This window comes from Adiantum capillus-veneris, chromosome 6, assembly GCF_014529385.1.
Source record: "Adiantum capillus-veneris isolate H3 chromosome 6, ASM1452938v2, whole genome shotgun sequence".
NCBI classification, from domain to species: Eukaryota; Viridiplantae; Streptophyta; class Polypodiopsida; order Polypodiales; family Pteridaceae; genus Adiantum; species Adiantum capillus-veneris.
In genome coordinates this window covers 119,236,265-119,253,846 of record NC_140936.1, presented here as the reverse complement: position 1 = coordinate 119,253,846, position 17,582 = coordinate 119,236,265, and the positions used below count along the sequence as shown (strand labels likewise).

At 42.3% G+C, this 17,582-nt stretch overlaps 1 protein-coding gene across 2 annotated transcripts; it reads left to right on the top strand.

The window, feature by feature from the left end:
• Window positions 1-613: 613 nt before the first annotated feature.
• On the top strand, window positions 614-9,729 carry LOC147456160 (expansin-A2-like). Of its 2 annotated transcripts, XM_086514722.1 has the most exons (3): window positions 614-633; window positions 8,146-8,324; window positions 8,520-9,729. In XM_086514722.1, exons 1-3 carry the CDS (start codon window positions 614-616, stop codon window positions 9,143-9,145), a joined length of 825 nt encoding a protein of 274 aa, XP_086370848.1. In that variant the 3' UTR covers window positions 9,146-9,729. The 2 variants fall into 2 exon arrangements, with proteins under 2 accessions (XP_086370848.1, XP_086370849.1); XM_086514723.1 differs by lacking the exon at window positions 614-633 and having other exon boundaries at window positions 8,032-8,324.
• The last annotated feature ends 7,853 nt before the right edge of the window (window positions 9,730-17,582 follow it).

The window sequence follows — 17,582 nt, the reverse complement described above, 5'->3', positions numbered from 1 at the left end:
AGTGGAAAGGAGAATAATTGTAGAAAGCAAAAAATCACAATAGTGAAAATATACTCACACAAATAAAACTAGTTTTTTGTGATTTGTGTTGGGGTGGAGTTCTATCAAAATTTAGAGAGGCTTGTATGAGAAGGTTTATTTATAAAATAGAGGGAATACACAATGGTAAGAAAATCACGATAATGGTGAGTCGATGTATATAGCATACTTAGACAAATAACACACATCTAAATAAAATATGTAAATAAATATCAAATTAATTATAATAAAAAATTCTATATTTAGGCCCTATATACAATGAAATATTTACACCTTAAAAGGGCCATAAAACATTCTTATTTTTTTTTAATTTAATTATTTAGCTTGACTAGCCTAGTGACTTAGCTACTTGAGGGTTTTTAAGGAGATATGGAAAAAGTCCCCTAACTCACACACAGTGAAAAGGTAAGGATAGCCATAGTGTTATACTAATTTTGCCTTGGTGGCTCACTATGGAAAATAGAGAGAGTCAAAAAACGGCTATCAATGTATACATTGTTTACACTTTATATCATTGGCTCTATGCACAATGTGCAACAATATCAATGACTCTTTTTGTGGATAGCAAGTAGGCATGGCCTCACTATCAAGCATGTAATTCATAGAACGATATGAATAGATTAAAAGAGCCTCAAAGCACGTGATCTCTTATTTGAACACCCAAGAAACTTTAATATGACTACCTTTTTTGGGGTGTTGGGAAACTTTATAGAGAGATATTATTCTTTCAAGCTCTAGTTGTGAATACAATTCCAACTTGAGAAGATCTGTTGTTTATAATATAGCACTGATTGTGGCTATAAGAGTGGTATTTTCAGTGGTCTAACCCAGCTAATACCAAATCACCCCATGTGTGTTGATGATCATTGATTGATCTCTTCACGTTTAAACTTTTAAAGAAAGAAGTCCTAAATTGGCCAAGGGCATCAATAAGTTCAACTTTACAAGTTTATAACAATCCTTATAAGACACGGTAGGCTGATCATTTCATCAACAGTTTACATACAGAATCTAACCATGGGGTTTGAACTTGCACAATTAAACCAAGGGGGTTGGATTGTTAAGGCAACACCCATGGTTTTTAGTTACATATATGTTGTACTTTTCATATTGGACTAGTGAGCTTAACTACGTGTAAGTGGCTACTACGAGTAAGCATATGATTTGGTTCCATTTCATTCTTGTATATGATTCAATTAAGTTTTCCTAGAGGGATGAATATGCTAGAATGATTTCATTCATTTTTCTCTTCAGACACATGCAAGGTCATGTAGGAGCAAGAATTTTGGGACAATAGTGTACTCAGTGTATTTCCACACCCTGCAATTATGGACATAAACGATAGGGTTTTGTTTGATACATGTTGTTGCAAGAGGAGCAACATGGTCTAGGAACTCATGGAGTTTGTTTTAGCCATGTGTGGAACAAAGTTTATGAGGGTCCCTCTCACTCATGTCACTAAGAGTTAATAGTTATCTCGACACATAAGTACATCTCGTGCTTGAAGGATGTCATTTTTTTGAACCTCCTTATTTCTTATATATTCCACATGGAGAATATGCATCTCTGGGAATAACATTGGCACCTATTATATTTCAATCACACCTCACAACAGAATCCTTGCGTGCTGGTCAAATCTGTTTTGTAGACCATTTTGAGCACGTAGTATCAGGAACATTTGTAGGGGCCAGAAATTGTCGAATACTTAGAATGACTTGTTAAGGTTACAAGTGTTGCTAAACAACATTAATGGATGGTTGTTTATGCATATAGAAGCCTATGTATTGTTAATGAAAATGTTTCATTGTTTATATTTAGATGTGATTTATGTTTCATATTCTATTATGGATCAAACATTTTAGCAAGGCTTGCAAGTGATTGCAATAGGAAGTATTTAAGTTATTCTTAGAACTACTTACACTCCTCTTTCATGTGTGCTATGAGCATTACATTTTCCATACGCATTGGCAGTTATAGTCATGAATATGCAGGTTTGGAGGTTAGTTTTTGCTAAAGGCATGCACACCAGGTATTATGGGCCCTAGTGTTTAGCAAAGGCTAATTTGGAGCGGCATGCAAATTCATGAAATTGATAGCTTATGAATCATTTCACACTCTATGTGCAGTATGTCTATGAGATTAATTGTGGGTCTACCAATCACCATCCAAGGTCATAACTCAGTGTGGGTGCTTGTAGATAAGCAGCTTAAACTTTGCAAAGTTTACTCACATAACCAAGTTGGTTGTTTTTAATATTCTCGATTCTTCAACAATGTTGCAAGAAATTGTGATCCATGTTTACCAATCATTTTGGACAGCTGTCCTTAAACAATTGGGAAACAAAACTCAGTATCGTCAATCATCCAGAGGTGGATAGGTAGTTTATGAGTGTCCATCTTGTGTTAAAGGATATGCTAAGAGTATACATTAGCACAAAGCAATCCAATTGCAAAGATTACCTCTCTAATTGGAGTTTTCTTATCACAAGGAAACGCATGTTACGACTAGGTTTAGCCCCTACATGTTTAGGTCATATTTTCAACCTAGGTCACCAGTTATGGTAGGGTTGGCGAATGAAGAGCTTCAGTCGGTTAAGGATTTTCTCGAAGGTCGCATTGAAATGCTAAGGCTGGCTGATCAAATTTTTTGACAAACATAGGATCAATATCAAAAGTATGTCAATGAGAAACTCCAGCAAGTTACCTTCACGGAAGGGTAAGAGGTATTTTTGTGTGTGCCAGAGCATTCAAAAAGTACAAAATTTGGGCCAACACCTAAATTATCTCCGAGATGTTATGGGCCTTTTAAGATACTCAAGCGAGTTGGTGATGTAGTGCTTACATAAGGACGACATTGTTATTGACCACTAGATTTTGGTTAATTTCATTGAACCTCTTACTCAGCCGCATGAACCTGAGCATATTTTTAATAGCATGATCTTACGCATCATCATGTAACTCAACAACCATTAGTCAAGTGGAAAGATGGACCTAAGGAAGTTTCCACTTGGGAAAACATTATTGTTCGTAAGAGGAAGTTTCCCAGTTTTGTTTTTGAGGAAAAAAATTCTTCTCCAAGGAGGGAGTAATGTAAGGTAAAGGACGAGAGGCCACGAGCTAGTCTGAATGCGTATCGGGGGTGCCTATAAGAGGCTACGGTTGGGTGGAGAGTTGGCACTCAAACTTCGCACGGTCTCGCAGAGAGGGAACTTATCGGTAAGAGATGTATCAGTAGAGAAAGAAATATGGTGACCTTTGAAATTGAAACTCATTGTGTGTGTGTGTGTGTGTGTGTGTGTGTGTGTGTGTGGTAATCAATTTGAGAATTACGTTGGTGTTGAAAAGGCATGCCCAAAATAGTATCAATGGACGAGAATGGTGCGATTAAGAATCATGCTTTTTTGTGATAATAATTTTAAGATATTTTATTTTACGAGTGCCATTGTATCTAGTTCCTTGGAAAGAACATTTTACTTTATAGATAGATGGTGTGGTTGTTAAATTTAACTTTCTAAACAATTTTTCAAAAATGAAATCGTCTGAACTACCATTATCATGAAAAATAAAGACACTCGAATATTGAATTATGACTTTATGACGAAGCAAAGCATGAATTCAACTTTGCCTAACTGGCTCTTGTTTCGTTGTGCATCTGTCTAGTCACCTATCTAGTCATCCATGTTCTGTGATTGGTTGTATAAGTGAGATGTGGGTTCTCTCGGTCCAGATTGACATTGTGCAGTTTACTTCAACATGGCTATATTGGCGACACTTGAAGCACCGGACAACATTCTAGTTGGCAAGGGAATTTTTGTTATGTTGTGGGTTTGGATTGCGAGGTGTAGTAGATAGGTGTCATTGTGGAGTTGTGTTGTGGATTATAAATTTTTTGGTGTCTGTAGGGAAAAGGGGGTGGATGGTTTTGTGTGTAATAATGTATGCAAGGAGTAGAAGTATACCTGTTGCAATTATCACCATTATGCTTATGATTGCAGTTGTGGTTGTCCCATTTAGTGCATTGTTGAAAATTTGGTTGTCCCATTTAGTGCATTGTTGAAAATTTGGACGGTTGTTTTGTTGTGGGCAGGCGTGGTGTACCTCTTGCACGATGAATTTATCTCTTTTTCTCTATTGTGATCATAGAATATAGCTTCATATAGTGTAGTCCGTTTAAGAGAATTCAACTTAGATTGGATGCCATTAGGTAATCCATCTTCATACTTATGTTGGAGAGAATTAGCCCTCTTCTACCATGCGAAGGAATAGAGGACGCCCCGGAAACGGTCAGTGTAGCGGGAGATATTGTCTTCTTGCATCCAAATAAATTTAGCCGAGGCACATCCAACATCAAGACTAAATTGAAGGGGTAAAAAGGAATCTTTTACTCGTTGTTGAAAGTTTTCCCACGTTGACGATTGTCATTTTTAGTGAAAGATTTGCCAGCAAAATAATCACCGAATTAAATTAACCTAGATAGTACAATTTTTTCAATTTTGAGGCCATCAAACTTGAAAAATGTAAATGATTTTTTACTTATCTTTCCACCTTAATTTACGAGCCATGTTCAGCATCGAATACACAGTTTAAAATTTTAATCATCTGCGCATCTTTAAGGTCTTCATCATGGACTCTTTTGTAAGTGTCAATTTGCTTCATTTAAGTGCATGACAATTGCGCCAATGATTGGGGATGGCAACATGGGGCTTGAGGGGGCACCGACAATCGCGAGTGGGCAACGTGTTGCATGCTTGTGGATGAAAACGACCACCACAGGTTGGTGGGAGTCAACAACCACGAGACAAGTTGGCAACGCCAATTGCAGTAAATTGGAGGCTGTGTAGGCACCTCTGACAGCCTGTAGACCTGTATGTCTCCCAAATTCATAGAGAAAGAATATTGACGAGTGCGAATAAGGTAATGCAACACTAGTGATACAATGGCATGGCAGGCTTGTGGCAACGGCTGCCGCTAAGCATGTGCTGGGCATTCTCCAACCGCTTGCGTAGATTTGCGCTATAGTTTGTACCTCTTGTTTGAGAGTTCCAACTCGAGTGAGGAGATTTAGCTGCGTAGCCAAAGTGAATTTTTTTTACTCATCCACCCCTCCATTGGAAGTGGGTGGTGCCTAGGTTTGGAGGATTAAGAAACAAGTCTCTAATAATTTGTGTGTAATTTGGACTGTTTTCTCCCATATATCACACAGATCTCCATTATTTTGCAAAGTACGCTCCACCAGAGTGAAGCTTGACCAGATAGATGATTAGTGGTGTACTTAATTTTGTCGGCATAATTGAACCACTTGCACGACCATGCAACTAATCAGCTTTACCGCTTTGCTACAATCACTGGTTGGTCACTCCGTATGCTTTTTAACACATGTTGCTGCCGCCGTTTTGTGTGAACTAGAGAGATGGAGGAAGCGAAAACAACCCAAATTGCCAGCAGGCTTGCGTCATAGAGAAATGCCAATTTCCCCATTTGACATGAACCATTGATGCCGGTTAGGCGTGTGTGTAGCTGAGTTGGTGAATTGGTATTGGCACAAAGAGCCGTCTGTGATGTGCTTAGTGAGTCAGCTTTACCCCCTAGCCCATCCCAAGCAGTCAACAAACACACAAAAACATTAGCGCGCGATAGGGCTCAAGCTTCTCCCCCTGCACATACGCAAATGTTCTTCCACCTGTGGTAGACTCATTTGCTAATTTTCGAGCAGTACTGAGACAGGGTTCGAGCTGCTCCCCCCGCATCATACGCAGATGTTCTTCCACATGCAGTGGACTCATTCATTGATTTTCATTTTTAGTTTACTGTAGATAAATGGCTTCCGTCTCTGTGTAACACCACGAATGCCCAATCAGACTACTTAGGGGCTTGTCCAACGCCCGTGTGTGACATAGGCCTTAGAGGTGGGAGTCAATTGGTCCTTGAGGCTGAGGGCCTTCTAGCCTTTTTTTTTTTTTTTTTAGCAAAACTCACAATAGAGAGTGGATTATATTGAGCAAGCCAAAAAATTACAAGGTTTTGTCATGCTCATGTAAAGCCATGACAACATCCAGGGATCAAAATTACAACGGCTATCAGGGCAGCCACCCCTACCACCCCGCCTCCACATCCTTGATACACAAAGCCCATACTCTTGTCATTCTGAGATCTTTTATTTACCGATGGCCAAGATTTGCCCCCATCCTAGGCATTCCATCTGCTGACAACAAGGCACAAGCAGTCCTAGACCAATCCTCCGAGTGATGCTTGCGCCCCAGTGCCCATATTAGCACTTTGCTTTCTTGTATAATTTCTACGAAGCTTGCCACCTCAAATCCTCCTTCAAAAACACGGCGGTTCCTTGTCTAACATACATTATGAAAGAAGAAGTATCTGACGATCTGAGTGCTGACGAGGAGTGCAGGACAACCTGAATTTTTACTTCCAAGGCAAAGGTCAGTCTTGAAAAAATTAATTTTCCATGTTCTCTGGACCCACTTACATACTTTCTCCGCTAGGCCTTTTATAGCTGGGCAGTCCATGAACCGGTGGGCCAGATCTTCACTAGCTTACTTGCACCCCAAGCATCGATCTGACCCAATCCCTCTGTCCTGAATCTTCACCCCCGTCGGTAGAGCACCCCAAATAACCTTCCATAAGAAAACCTTCATGTACTGCGGAAACTTTGGCTTCCATATGTTCTCCATTAGAGCACCCCAAATAACCTTCCATAAGAAAACCTTCATGTACTGCGGAAACTTTGGCTTCCAATATATGTTCTCCATTACATGCTCCCACCTTTCCTCCGGCCATTGCTTTTTTCCATAGCTTGGTAAGGGGGCTATACCAATTCTTCATTTGCATCATTTCCTTATAAATGATTTTAGTATGCGGTTTCCACAAGAGACTGCTTCCGGGCCATTTCCAGGCATTCCAGTCCAACTCCGAATCACAGATTGGCATCACTAGATTGTCAAGCTCTTTCATCACTTTGTGGACAAGCAAAACCTCCAAGCTATTTAGTTGGTACTCGGCAATCATAAGGTCAATGGTTTTCCAACTCTTGTTGACATTGTCCCAGAAGTGCTCAAGTCGGTTCAGACCTTTATTATTCAGCTTCCTTGCTGTCTCAATCCAATAGGGAGTTTGCGGCGGATCTACAACTTTGGAGAGCCAAGGGGACTAATGCAGGATGGAGTTCTTGAAGTATCTGGCTTCTTTCCCCCACTTTAAAACTCCTGCTACTCTATTGCATTTTCTTACCAATTCTCCTTAGCTGCCCCCCAGTCTTAAGGTTGCTATTAGGGCCTTCTAGCCTAATAGCAACTTCTCAATCGCAACAACTCAGAAATTTGATCGTTGCATACGTCCAGACACGAGGCAGGGGGACTAATGCAGGATGGAGTTCTTGAAGTATCTGGCTTCTTCCCCCCACTTTAAGACTCCTGCTACTCTATTGCATTTTCTTACCAATTCTCCTTACCTGCCCCAGTCTTAAGGTTGCTATTAGAGCCTTCTAGCCTAATAGCAACTTCTCAATCGCAACAACTCAGAAATTTGACCGTTGCATATGTGTGTGATTAGCGGCAACATGGGCGGGTTCCGGGGCCACAGAAGGCTATACCCGTTCTGATTCGAGGCTCTCGATCCGTCCCCAACTTCCCGAGCCATGGGCAGCCAGTCCCGCTGTGTGGGTCTTGTGTGTCGTGTGTGTGTGTGTGTGTGTGTGAGAGAGAGAGAGAGAGAGAGAGAGAGAGAGAGAGAGCAGACATGCTTCATCAAGGATTGATTAAGGCCTTCGACGACCGTGGGGCCTCGTCAGTTCGTTGATAACAGCAATCCCATCTGCCCAAACATTTGTACGACAAGACTAATAAGGCAAAGGCACCCTCCTTGATCTGCATGTTACTCATCGTTTCCACACCATGGGCCCGCCGCACACCCCACCGGCCAGCTTCTTCTTCCCGCTTAATCGGCCTCGTCTTCAGTGAGCAGCAGCCTTATAAGCCCAAATCCTGCACTGAACGTTGCAAAGCAGCCTATTGTACAGAACGCCCTCGACGTTATAAGGGGGGCCTCCTAAGCCAGCTCTGCGCTGCCTTAATTAGCCTGCATCCCAACACAGCAGAGGGATGGCACTTGCCTCATTAATCTTTTCCCTCCTGCTGTTTGGACTGCCCTGCATCTCAGGTTTCATACATTCGGCAATAGCTGCCTCTAATGGCTATGGCTCCCAGGAAGGTGGCAGCTGGAGCAGCGCCCACGCCACTTTTTATGGCGGAAGTGATGCTTCTGGCACCATGGGTACGTCGTCCCTCATTCTGCATCTTCTTTCATAAGCTTCTGATCTGACCTGCTGTCTTTTCTGCGAGAAAATACTCTAATATATGAGATTCTGAGTCAAAATTTACTGCATGCCATAAATATGCATTAAAAGGTTCTTCCACATATTGTTCAAGTTAATGATGTATTGAGCTACATTTTGTTTGCTGTGAACAGGGGGTGCATGTGGGTATGGAGATCTCTACTCATCAGGCTACGGCACAAACACAGCAGCCCTGAGCACTGCTCTCTTCAATGCCGGCCTCAGCTGCGGTGCCTGCTTTGAAATCCGGTGCGATGCTGCAGCCGACCCGCAATGGTGCATCGCGGACACGTCTGTAGTGGTGACAGCCACTAATTTTTGTCCGCCAAACAACGCCTTGCCCAACAACGATGGGGGCTGGTGCAACCCACCACTCCAGCATTTCGACATGGCTCAGCCAGCTTATGAGAAGATTGGAGTGTACAGGGGCGGCATCGTGCCAGTGGAGTACCGCCGCGTGCCGTGTGCCAAGACAGGGGGCATCCACTTCACAATGAACGGCCACTCCTACTTCAACCTGGTGCTCGTCACCAACGTCGGGGGCGTGGGCGACGTACAATCGGTCTCCATCAAGGGCTCCCGCACCGGATGGCAGCCCATGACGCGGAATTGGGGTCAGAATTGGCAGAGAAATGCCCTCTTGGATGGCCAGAGCCTCTCCTTTCAAGTAACCACAAGCGACGGCCACACCCTCACTTCCTACGACGCGGCCCCTGCTGATTGGCGCTTCGGACAAACCTTCAGCGGCGATCAATTCTAGCTCTGATCATTGATGCTCATGCAGTCATGTGCCTATATTTCATTAATTAGCAAGCAGAGGCAGAGGCAGAAGCAGAAGCAACTCGCAAATATCTAATTGCCGCCCGCGGCTAATCTTGTTTATACATATATGTGTCTAGCTCTCATGAAATGGCCACCGCATCTTCCACTTGCTCATTCCTCTCCAATTCTCAGAATGCTCTCGTATTGTAGAGAGCTGGGCTTGCCTCGTACAATTAATAGACTGCCAACGTTTGGAAAAATTAATCTCATATAAATGTACATATTTTTTCCTAATGTCTTCTCCCTTTTTTCACACCCAGACCCTCATGTCACAAGGGTTTGAACCATAGCGAACGCGCTTAAAGCCCTTCATGCCCACACCTGTATGTCATAGGGGTTGATCATAGCGGACGCGCTTAAAACCCCTCGCTTTTGCCGTTAGGCCACCTCCCCTTGACTCTAAAGGTATGATCCAAGTTTATTGACATGAGCCTTGAGGAGAAAAAGAGACATAAAAATTTTGTATTACTTTGTTCTAACATCAATGCCTCATGCGAACAACATTTTTGGCCTTGGGCCTTAGAGGAATGCTCTCATAGGCATACTTTTGATTAAATCATTTGTGAGATGCCTTAGGAGTTCAATAAAGTATATGTAACATAGCAAGCGCGTTCAACACAAGGGATTTTAAATTCTTGTGAATTTATAGACTCATGTGTATGAGAGAGGTATAAGGGGTAATTAAAATCGCTTTTGGTGAACGTAAGTGATATAAGAAAACTTTACTTAGTGAACGTCTTAGATGAGGATGGCAAGGATTTTTTTTTGCGCTTTGTCAAAAGTGGTCGAAGCATTGAAGGCAATAATTCTAATACGGAACATGACCACTTTTAGCAAACCATGTGCCTTCTTTGTGTGTGAGTGTACGCACACACTTGTGTGTGTTCTCTCCTAGAGGCCCTCCCTCTTGTCTCCTTGAATAATAGTAGATCGGTTATTCTGATTTCCTCATGAATAATAGGACCCGAGTTCAAGACTTCTTTAGTGAATTAAGTGAAGAATATGGATGTGTATCTTCGTCCACTATTGGAAGAGCTACAACAATTGTGGATTGGCATAGAAGTGGTGGATATGAGCCGACACACAGGTCGACGCAATGCCTTGATCAGAGGCATTCTGATGTGGACCATGCATGACTATCCCGGACTGACAGAGTAGTGCAAGCACAAATGCTCTGAAGTGTAGAAAGCAATAAATCATGGGGTGGAGCAGTCCAGATTGGTTGGCCAAAGAAGAGTGGAAGAATGAAAAGCAAGCAGCGCACGAGAATCCCGACAAGTGGAAGCAACAAAAAGAGACAGCCAGAGTGCGAGTAGAAGCAGAGAGAAGCCAAGCTCACACCGTTTGGGGAGCGGTGGATGGGCATCATTTGAGACCGACTTTGTAAGTGTTTTTGCATTGCCCTTTAGGTTTGGTAGTTATGGGTATTTGTATTTAAATTCTAACATAACATTTTCTTTGTATGTTTTGAACAGTGGTCGATGACTGGACGTAACCTCACACCGTACGAGCGCGAGTATGCGGGCAAAAAGGGCTTAAACACCCTTATGGACATTCTGAGTTCTTGCCTCGGCTTGATTAATATTTAACTTTACTCTCTTACATTTGTTGTATTTTAATAATGAGCTAAAAATTAGATTGCTTTGTAATTATATGTTTATATTTAAAGAATGTCTTATTGTTTTTTCTTTTTTAAAATCCAACAGACATGCTGCTGGGATGCGATGAGTTGTCAGATTAGTCAACATCAAACTAGCCGTAGCTAGATAGCACTAGTTTTTTCTTTTCATAGCATGTATTAGGAGATTATGTGTGTACGTCCATTTTGTAATTATTGGCCAACGATGTATTTTTTCAATAATGAAAATTGTGTTGTAACTAGTACATTTTAATCAAAGCTTAACAATCAAGTGATTTTGCCTATGATCTGTATAATTTTGTCAGTGTATTACGTTTGTCAATTCTTTTTTGTTGATATACTTTTCTCAGTTTGGTATCTTAGTTTTGGAAACTTTATGTTCAATCTGGTTGATGGGGTGGCAGGGCAATGTATGCTTTGCCACCAAAAAAATTTATTCTTGAGCGTCGTTATTTTTTGACGTGCATCGTCTCTATATATATGTCACTAAATTGGGAGTTGCACAGTCGCTATTTGCATCACTCTATGCATCTCTATAGGTGAAGGGAACCCTGAAGGGTTACACAAGAAAGAGAAGAGCCAGTGTGAACAGGAACTGGCAAAGCTTGAAATGAGTTGTCGCTACATGATGTGGGCAATTGAGGTCCACCATTTTGATCATATCTCCTCAACCATGGATCCACATATAGAAATAAAAATAGGAGCAAAAAATTTGGCTCATGAGCTATGACTCCCATTTTATATACTTTTTCCAATTCGAATTGGAACCTTGTGTAAAAAAATCACCAGAACAGGGTATCTTTCTGGCAACAAAAGTCATCTTGTGGTCCCTTAGCTTAGACTTCCACTTGATTCCAATGGACACCTCATGGAAAATAAAAGCATGACATCGCTCCTTGAAAAAGGTTTGCAAGAATCCTCTTAATAATGCATAAAAATGAGTGCATCTTGTTGGAATTAGGGTTGCAGGAAAACACACACAGCTTGGAGAAGACAAAGAAAGCTCAACGTACACAATAGAGAGTATATTACTTAGTGTGCAATGGAAAGATAGATAGCCCTAGAATGATGGGCATATATACAATGCACGTGGAGGAAAAACCTCCTAAAGAGGGGAAAAATGCTCCAACGGTCCTAAGTGTGTCCACACACATCACTACCACATGTATATGGTAACAAATCCCCCTTGGAGTGATGAGGTGGACGAGAGCTGGCACATAGAGTAAAAAGAAGTGCCATGTCGTGAGAACATGATCAGTCCACAAAGGCAAGTAACCCAAAGGTTTGCGGAAATCTTTGAACTTCTCATGAAACGATTCCTTTTTGAAAAGATCTGCAAGGTTGTATTGTGTTGGCACATAAGCCAAGCCGATCTCTCCTGCTGAGAGCCTCTCCCTGACAAGTGGTAATGCACCTCAATGTGCTTTGTGCGAGCATGAAAAACTGGGCTTTGCTTCATGAAAAGCTGGGCTTGCCTCATACAAATAATGGACTGCCAACGTTTGGAAAAATTCATCTCATATAAATGTACATATTTTTTCCTAATTTAAGTCTTTCTCCTTTTTTTCACACCCAGACCCTCATGGCGTAGGGGTTGAACCATAACGGATGCGCTTAAAGCCCTTCACACCCACACCTGCATGTCATAGGGATAGAATCATAGCGAGTGCGCTTAAAATCCCTCGCCTTTGCCACTAGGCCACCTCCCCTTGACTCTAAAGGTATGCTCCTAAGATATGCATCCAAGTTTATTGACATGAGCCTTGAGAAGAACAAGAGACATATAAAATTTGTGTTATTTTGTTCTAACATCAATGCCTCATATGCGAACAACATTTTTGGCCTTGGGCCTTAGAGGAGGCATACTTTTGATTAAACTATTTGCGAGGATGCCTTGGGAGTTCAATAAAGTATATGTAACATAGCACGCGCGTTCAAGAGAAGGGATTTTAAATTCTTGTAAATTTACAAACTCTTGTGTACGAGAGAGGTATAAGGGGTAATTAAAATCCCTTTTAGTGAAAGCACGTGATATAAGAAAATTTTACTTAGTGAACGTCGCAGATGAGGATGGCAAGGATTTTTTTTTTGCGCTCTATCAAAAGTGGTCTTGAAGGCAATAATTCTAATATGGAACATGACCACTTTTAGCAAACCATGTGCCTTTTATGTGTGTGTGCGCGCACGCACATACATGTACGTGTATGTGTGTGTTCTCTCCTAGAGGCCCTCCTCTTGTCTCCTTGAAGAATAGTAGATTGGTTATTCTGATTTCCTCATGAATAATAGGACGTTGTGAGCGGGATGAAAACACACACAGCGCCTCTATAACGACCCGACACACACTCTTGGGAAGATACACACACACACTATGGGGCACCACTCGGCTTACACAACACACCTGGCCGAGACAGGGAACACACCTCTGGAGTGAGAGGAGAGAGACTATCCACTTGCCCACTCCACACAGAGACACACACACACACACAAACTCAGCTCAAAAGAGGAGAATTTCTGATATTTAGATACAAATGAGCTTGGGCCAACACCAATGGGACAAACAGCTCACACAATATGGGTAAAAGATACCAGATACAATCTCAAATTGGAGAAGAAGCTTCACTCACCGAAGAAGATTATACAGAAAAACAGCAGAAAAAGAGTGAGGAATTTGGCAAAATGGACGGCGCCATCGCGTCCGGAACGGCCCAAAACCCCAGTCTACAATGTCAAAGTGCTCAAATCCGACCTCGGATGAGCACTTTACGGCCAAAACAGGCTCCAAAATGAGCAAAAACACAGCTGCTGCTGTTCCTCCTCTCTTCTCCACGTTTTTTCTGGTCTTCTCTCAGTTTTTTCAGTTTCCACACTTAGCTTTATTAGTTGGGCACCCTTGGCCTTTTAGATGACCTCAAACGGACCCCGAACAGGCCAAAAACTGACCTCGCAGTGCATAGTTGTCACCTTTTTGCATCATTAGCACACCTGGCACTCAGCTTTTTTCCAATAATGCATCTCGCCACCACGTGAAGTGGCCCCAAAAAGTGGTCCTAATAATGACCTTTCTGCATAACTCTCACAAGAAAACACCCACGTTGTGTCCGTCCTCATCCGCGTGCAAATATTGACCTCGTTCGCCCTCCTGACGCCACTAGATGCCATCTGACGCACCTGCTGACCTCACGTCGTCGGCCCGCGGATAGCTTCCTCGAGAAGTTTTACGCGCTACCAACTCCTCCTTATTGTAGAAAAACACAATGGTACTAGTAACGATGAAAATCGATGCACTATGTACATGGTGTCCTACCTGTACACATGTGGGCCCCACGTAACCACCTGGCTCTGGAAAATGGGCAATACTTTATTTGATGCACCATGCATGGGTATGTACATATGCGCAATCCCTTGCTCCAAAAAACTCCTGACATAATTTGCCCATCCCCTAGCCTGCTAGATCATTCATGATCAGCAGCAGCAAAGAGCGATATGAGACTCGCCGCATCACATGTCTCCTCATCCTTCACCAACATTGCTTGCTCCACAGACAGTTCATCTTGCTCCACCATCATCAATCTAGCATGATACAATTTAAGACGCAATCCATTTACCCTTGACTTATGTAGAACACCATCCAGGTTAGCCAGCTGATATGTGCCATTTGGAAAACACTCTACTATCTTGAAAGGGCCTTCCCACTTAATTTGAAACTTCTTTTGGAAGGTGTTGTCCAGCTTACTGTTGTAGCGCAAAACCAAGTCATGTTTCTTGATACCCTTACTTTTGACCTTTTCATTTATCTTTGTCAAAGCCTTATCCTGCATCTGCCCATAATGCTCCAATGCGCTCATCCTATCCAACTGGACCTCTTGTAACTGCAAGAGCCTCTCTTTGAATGCATCACTAGGCGGCCCAAGCAACTTCTCTAACATCTTGACCGCAGGCAACTCTACCTCCACAGGCAATAGTGCTTCCTTTCCATACACCAAATGAAATGGAGTAAACCCTGTACCTGTCTTCACCGAAGTACGGTAAGCCCATAATGCACTAGGCAATTCCAAATCCCAATTCTTTCCTTGGTGCTCTGTCACTTTCGAAAGAATTTGTACCAACTCACCATTGAATCTTTCATTCAAGCCATTACACTGCGGGTAATAAGGAGTGGTATGTTGGTGCCTAATCTTCATCTTTGCACATAAAAAATCTAGCAGTTTAGCTCTAAAGCCAGGCCCCTTATCTGAAAGTAACTCCAGTGGCACTCCAAACTTGCAACATATTTCATCATACACAAATTTTGCCACATCCTTTGCAGTGATCTGTTTTACTGCTATAGCCTCTGCCCATCTAGAGAGATAGTCCACTGCCGTCAAAATATAGCTTTTGCCCCTGCTTGTGATAGGTAACGGGCCTATTGCATCAATTCCCCACTTTTCAAACACATCAAACGCCATAATGGTTTTTCGTAGCTCTGGCTTCAACACTCTCTTCCCAAATGCTTGACACCTATTGCAAGACCTACACCAATGGTGAACATCCTTGTGCAAACTAGGCCATACATACCCCTCTTGCAAAATCTTATGCAAGGTGATCTTTAGAGCAAAATGGCCACCACATGCGCCTTCGTGATTCTCTTCCAACACTCTGTAAAGCTCCTCCCGCCAAGGTACACGTCTCAACACGAGATCAGCCCCTTTCATGTATAAGACATCACCAATCAATTTGTACCTGTATGCTCTACGCACAAAGCCATACTTCTTAGACTTCTGAATCTCCTTTGGAATGATTCCTGTTAGCAAAAACTCCTCTTCTTGAGCCAAACTTTCCCGGCCATGATAAAGAGGTAAAGTGGTCCTCAACACAAATAGCTCCCCAATCATGCCTTGAGCTGCTTCATGTGCCTCTCCATTTAGAGCACGTTCAATGTGTCTGATACTCCATGCTTCAAACTTTTTTAACAGGCCTTTAATTCTGAAGCACATTTCCTTCAATGAGGTGTTCTTGCTCTTCCACACACCCAACACTTGCTTCACCACTAACAAGGCATCACCTTTTATGCTCAACCTTCGAACCCCATGCTTCAAACAAATGTGTAATCCGGCTTCCAATGTAGCATATTCAGCCTCATTGTTACTATGCGCATCCAATTTGAACCCTCTCTTGCATACTAGCTTCCCCTCTGGATCATAAAGTGCTATACCCCCTGAAGCTGCATCATGGATCTTTCTGTATGAACCATCAAAGAACAACACATGTGCATTGCTGATCTGTGGCACTTCTTCAACTACCTTTCTCACCACCTCTTCCTTAACAATAAGGGGATTCTCCTTGTAGGTCAACAAATCAGCTAGGGTAGCCCTTGTACTATCTTCCACTAGAAAAGAGAACTCAAACTCTTGCAGCTCAATTACCCATTTCTTCACCACATTTGACATGTTAATACCATTAATTAACTGTGGCAAAAAGGCATAACTCGTCAAGAAAACAAAAGGCCGTGGTAGCAAGTAATGACGAAATCGTCGACAAGCAAATATTACACTGGCCATCACTAGCTCTACTTCCGATAACTTTCTCTCCGCTACCAACTTCACTCGGCTTGCACAATACACTGGCCTCATATAATGGCTGCCCTTCCCCTTTTGCAATAGCATGGCTCCAATGGCATCATCCCCTACTGATGGATTTACATAAAAAACTTTCTCCCAATCAGGAGCCTGCATGGCTGACAACCCCCCTAACACCTCTTTCACCTCTTGAAACACTTCTTCACACTTGTACATCCCATTGCAATGGATCATGCTTTGCCACTTGCTGTAATGGATAAAGAAGCTGCGAAGACAATGGAATAAACCGTGCCATGTACTTCACTTTGTGTATAAAGGTTGCCAATTGCTTCGTACTCATAGGTGATGGAAGAAGAATAATAGACTTAACCTTATCTGGATCAGCCTCAATGCCATTTTCTGACACCATATGGCCCAATAACTTCACCCTTGGCTGTGCTAGATGACATTTCTTTGGATTTAGTTGTCCTCCACATTCATCATATCGAGCCAATACCATCTGCAACTTCTCATGATGCTCAGCCCTACTGCTATAGACACAGAAGTCGTCCATAAAAGCCTTAACACAACTACCAATGAATGGTTCCAACACCCAATTTGCTCTTTCTTGATAGAAAGATGGTCCATTTGACAACCCAAATGGCAATACTGTGTAGCAATAGCAGCCCCATGGCGTAATAAAAGTTGTCTTTGTGCAGTCTTTAAGAGCGATCTTCAATTGAAAATAGCCTGAAAAACCATCACACACACTGTACCTCTCATAACCTGCCACTGAATCCAAGATCTGATCGATGAATGGAAGAGGATATGGGTTCTTCTTAGTGGCTGCGTTTAAGGGTTTAAAATCCACACAAATTCTCCACTTCCCATCCTTCTTTGGACTGACTACAACTGGACTCACCCATTCTGTGGTCTCCACTGGAACTATGAACCCTGCCTTCAATAACTTGTCCACCTCTACCCGCAAGGCTTCCATTTGCTCTTGACCCATCCTTCTTAGCCTTTGCCGCACTGGCTTAGCACCTTCTTTCAGCTCTATATGCATCTCTTCACCCTTGAACCCTCTGATCGATTCATATGAAGTAATGAACAAATCAGGAAAACTAGCCAGCATATGCAAATATATATCCTTCTCCATAGCTGAGAGGTCTCCACTGATCATTTGTGTCATCAATTCC

What these genes read in the sequence shown, in the direction of transcription:
- LOC147456160 (XM_086514722.1), top strand. Translation starts at nt 614, where the DNA reads ATGGCCTCACTATCAAGCAT. An exon ending in ATGGCCTCACTATCAAGCAT is followed by an intron (nt 634 to 8,145) that starts GTAATTCATAGA and finishes ATCCCAACACAG; the next exon opens with CAGAGGGATGGCACTTGCCT. An exon ending in TGATGCTTCTGGCACCATGG is followed by an intron (nt 8,325 to 8,519) that starts GTACGTCGTCCC and finishes TGCTGTGAACAG; the next exon opens with GGGGTGCATGTGGGTATGGA.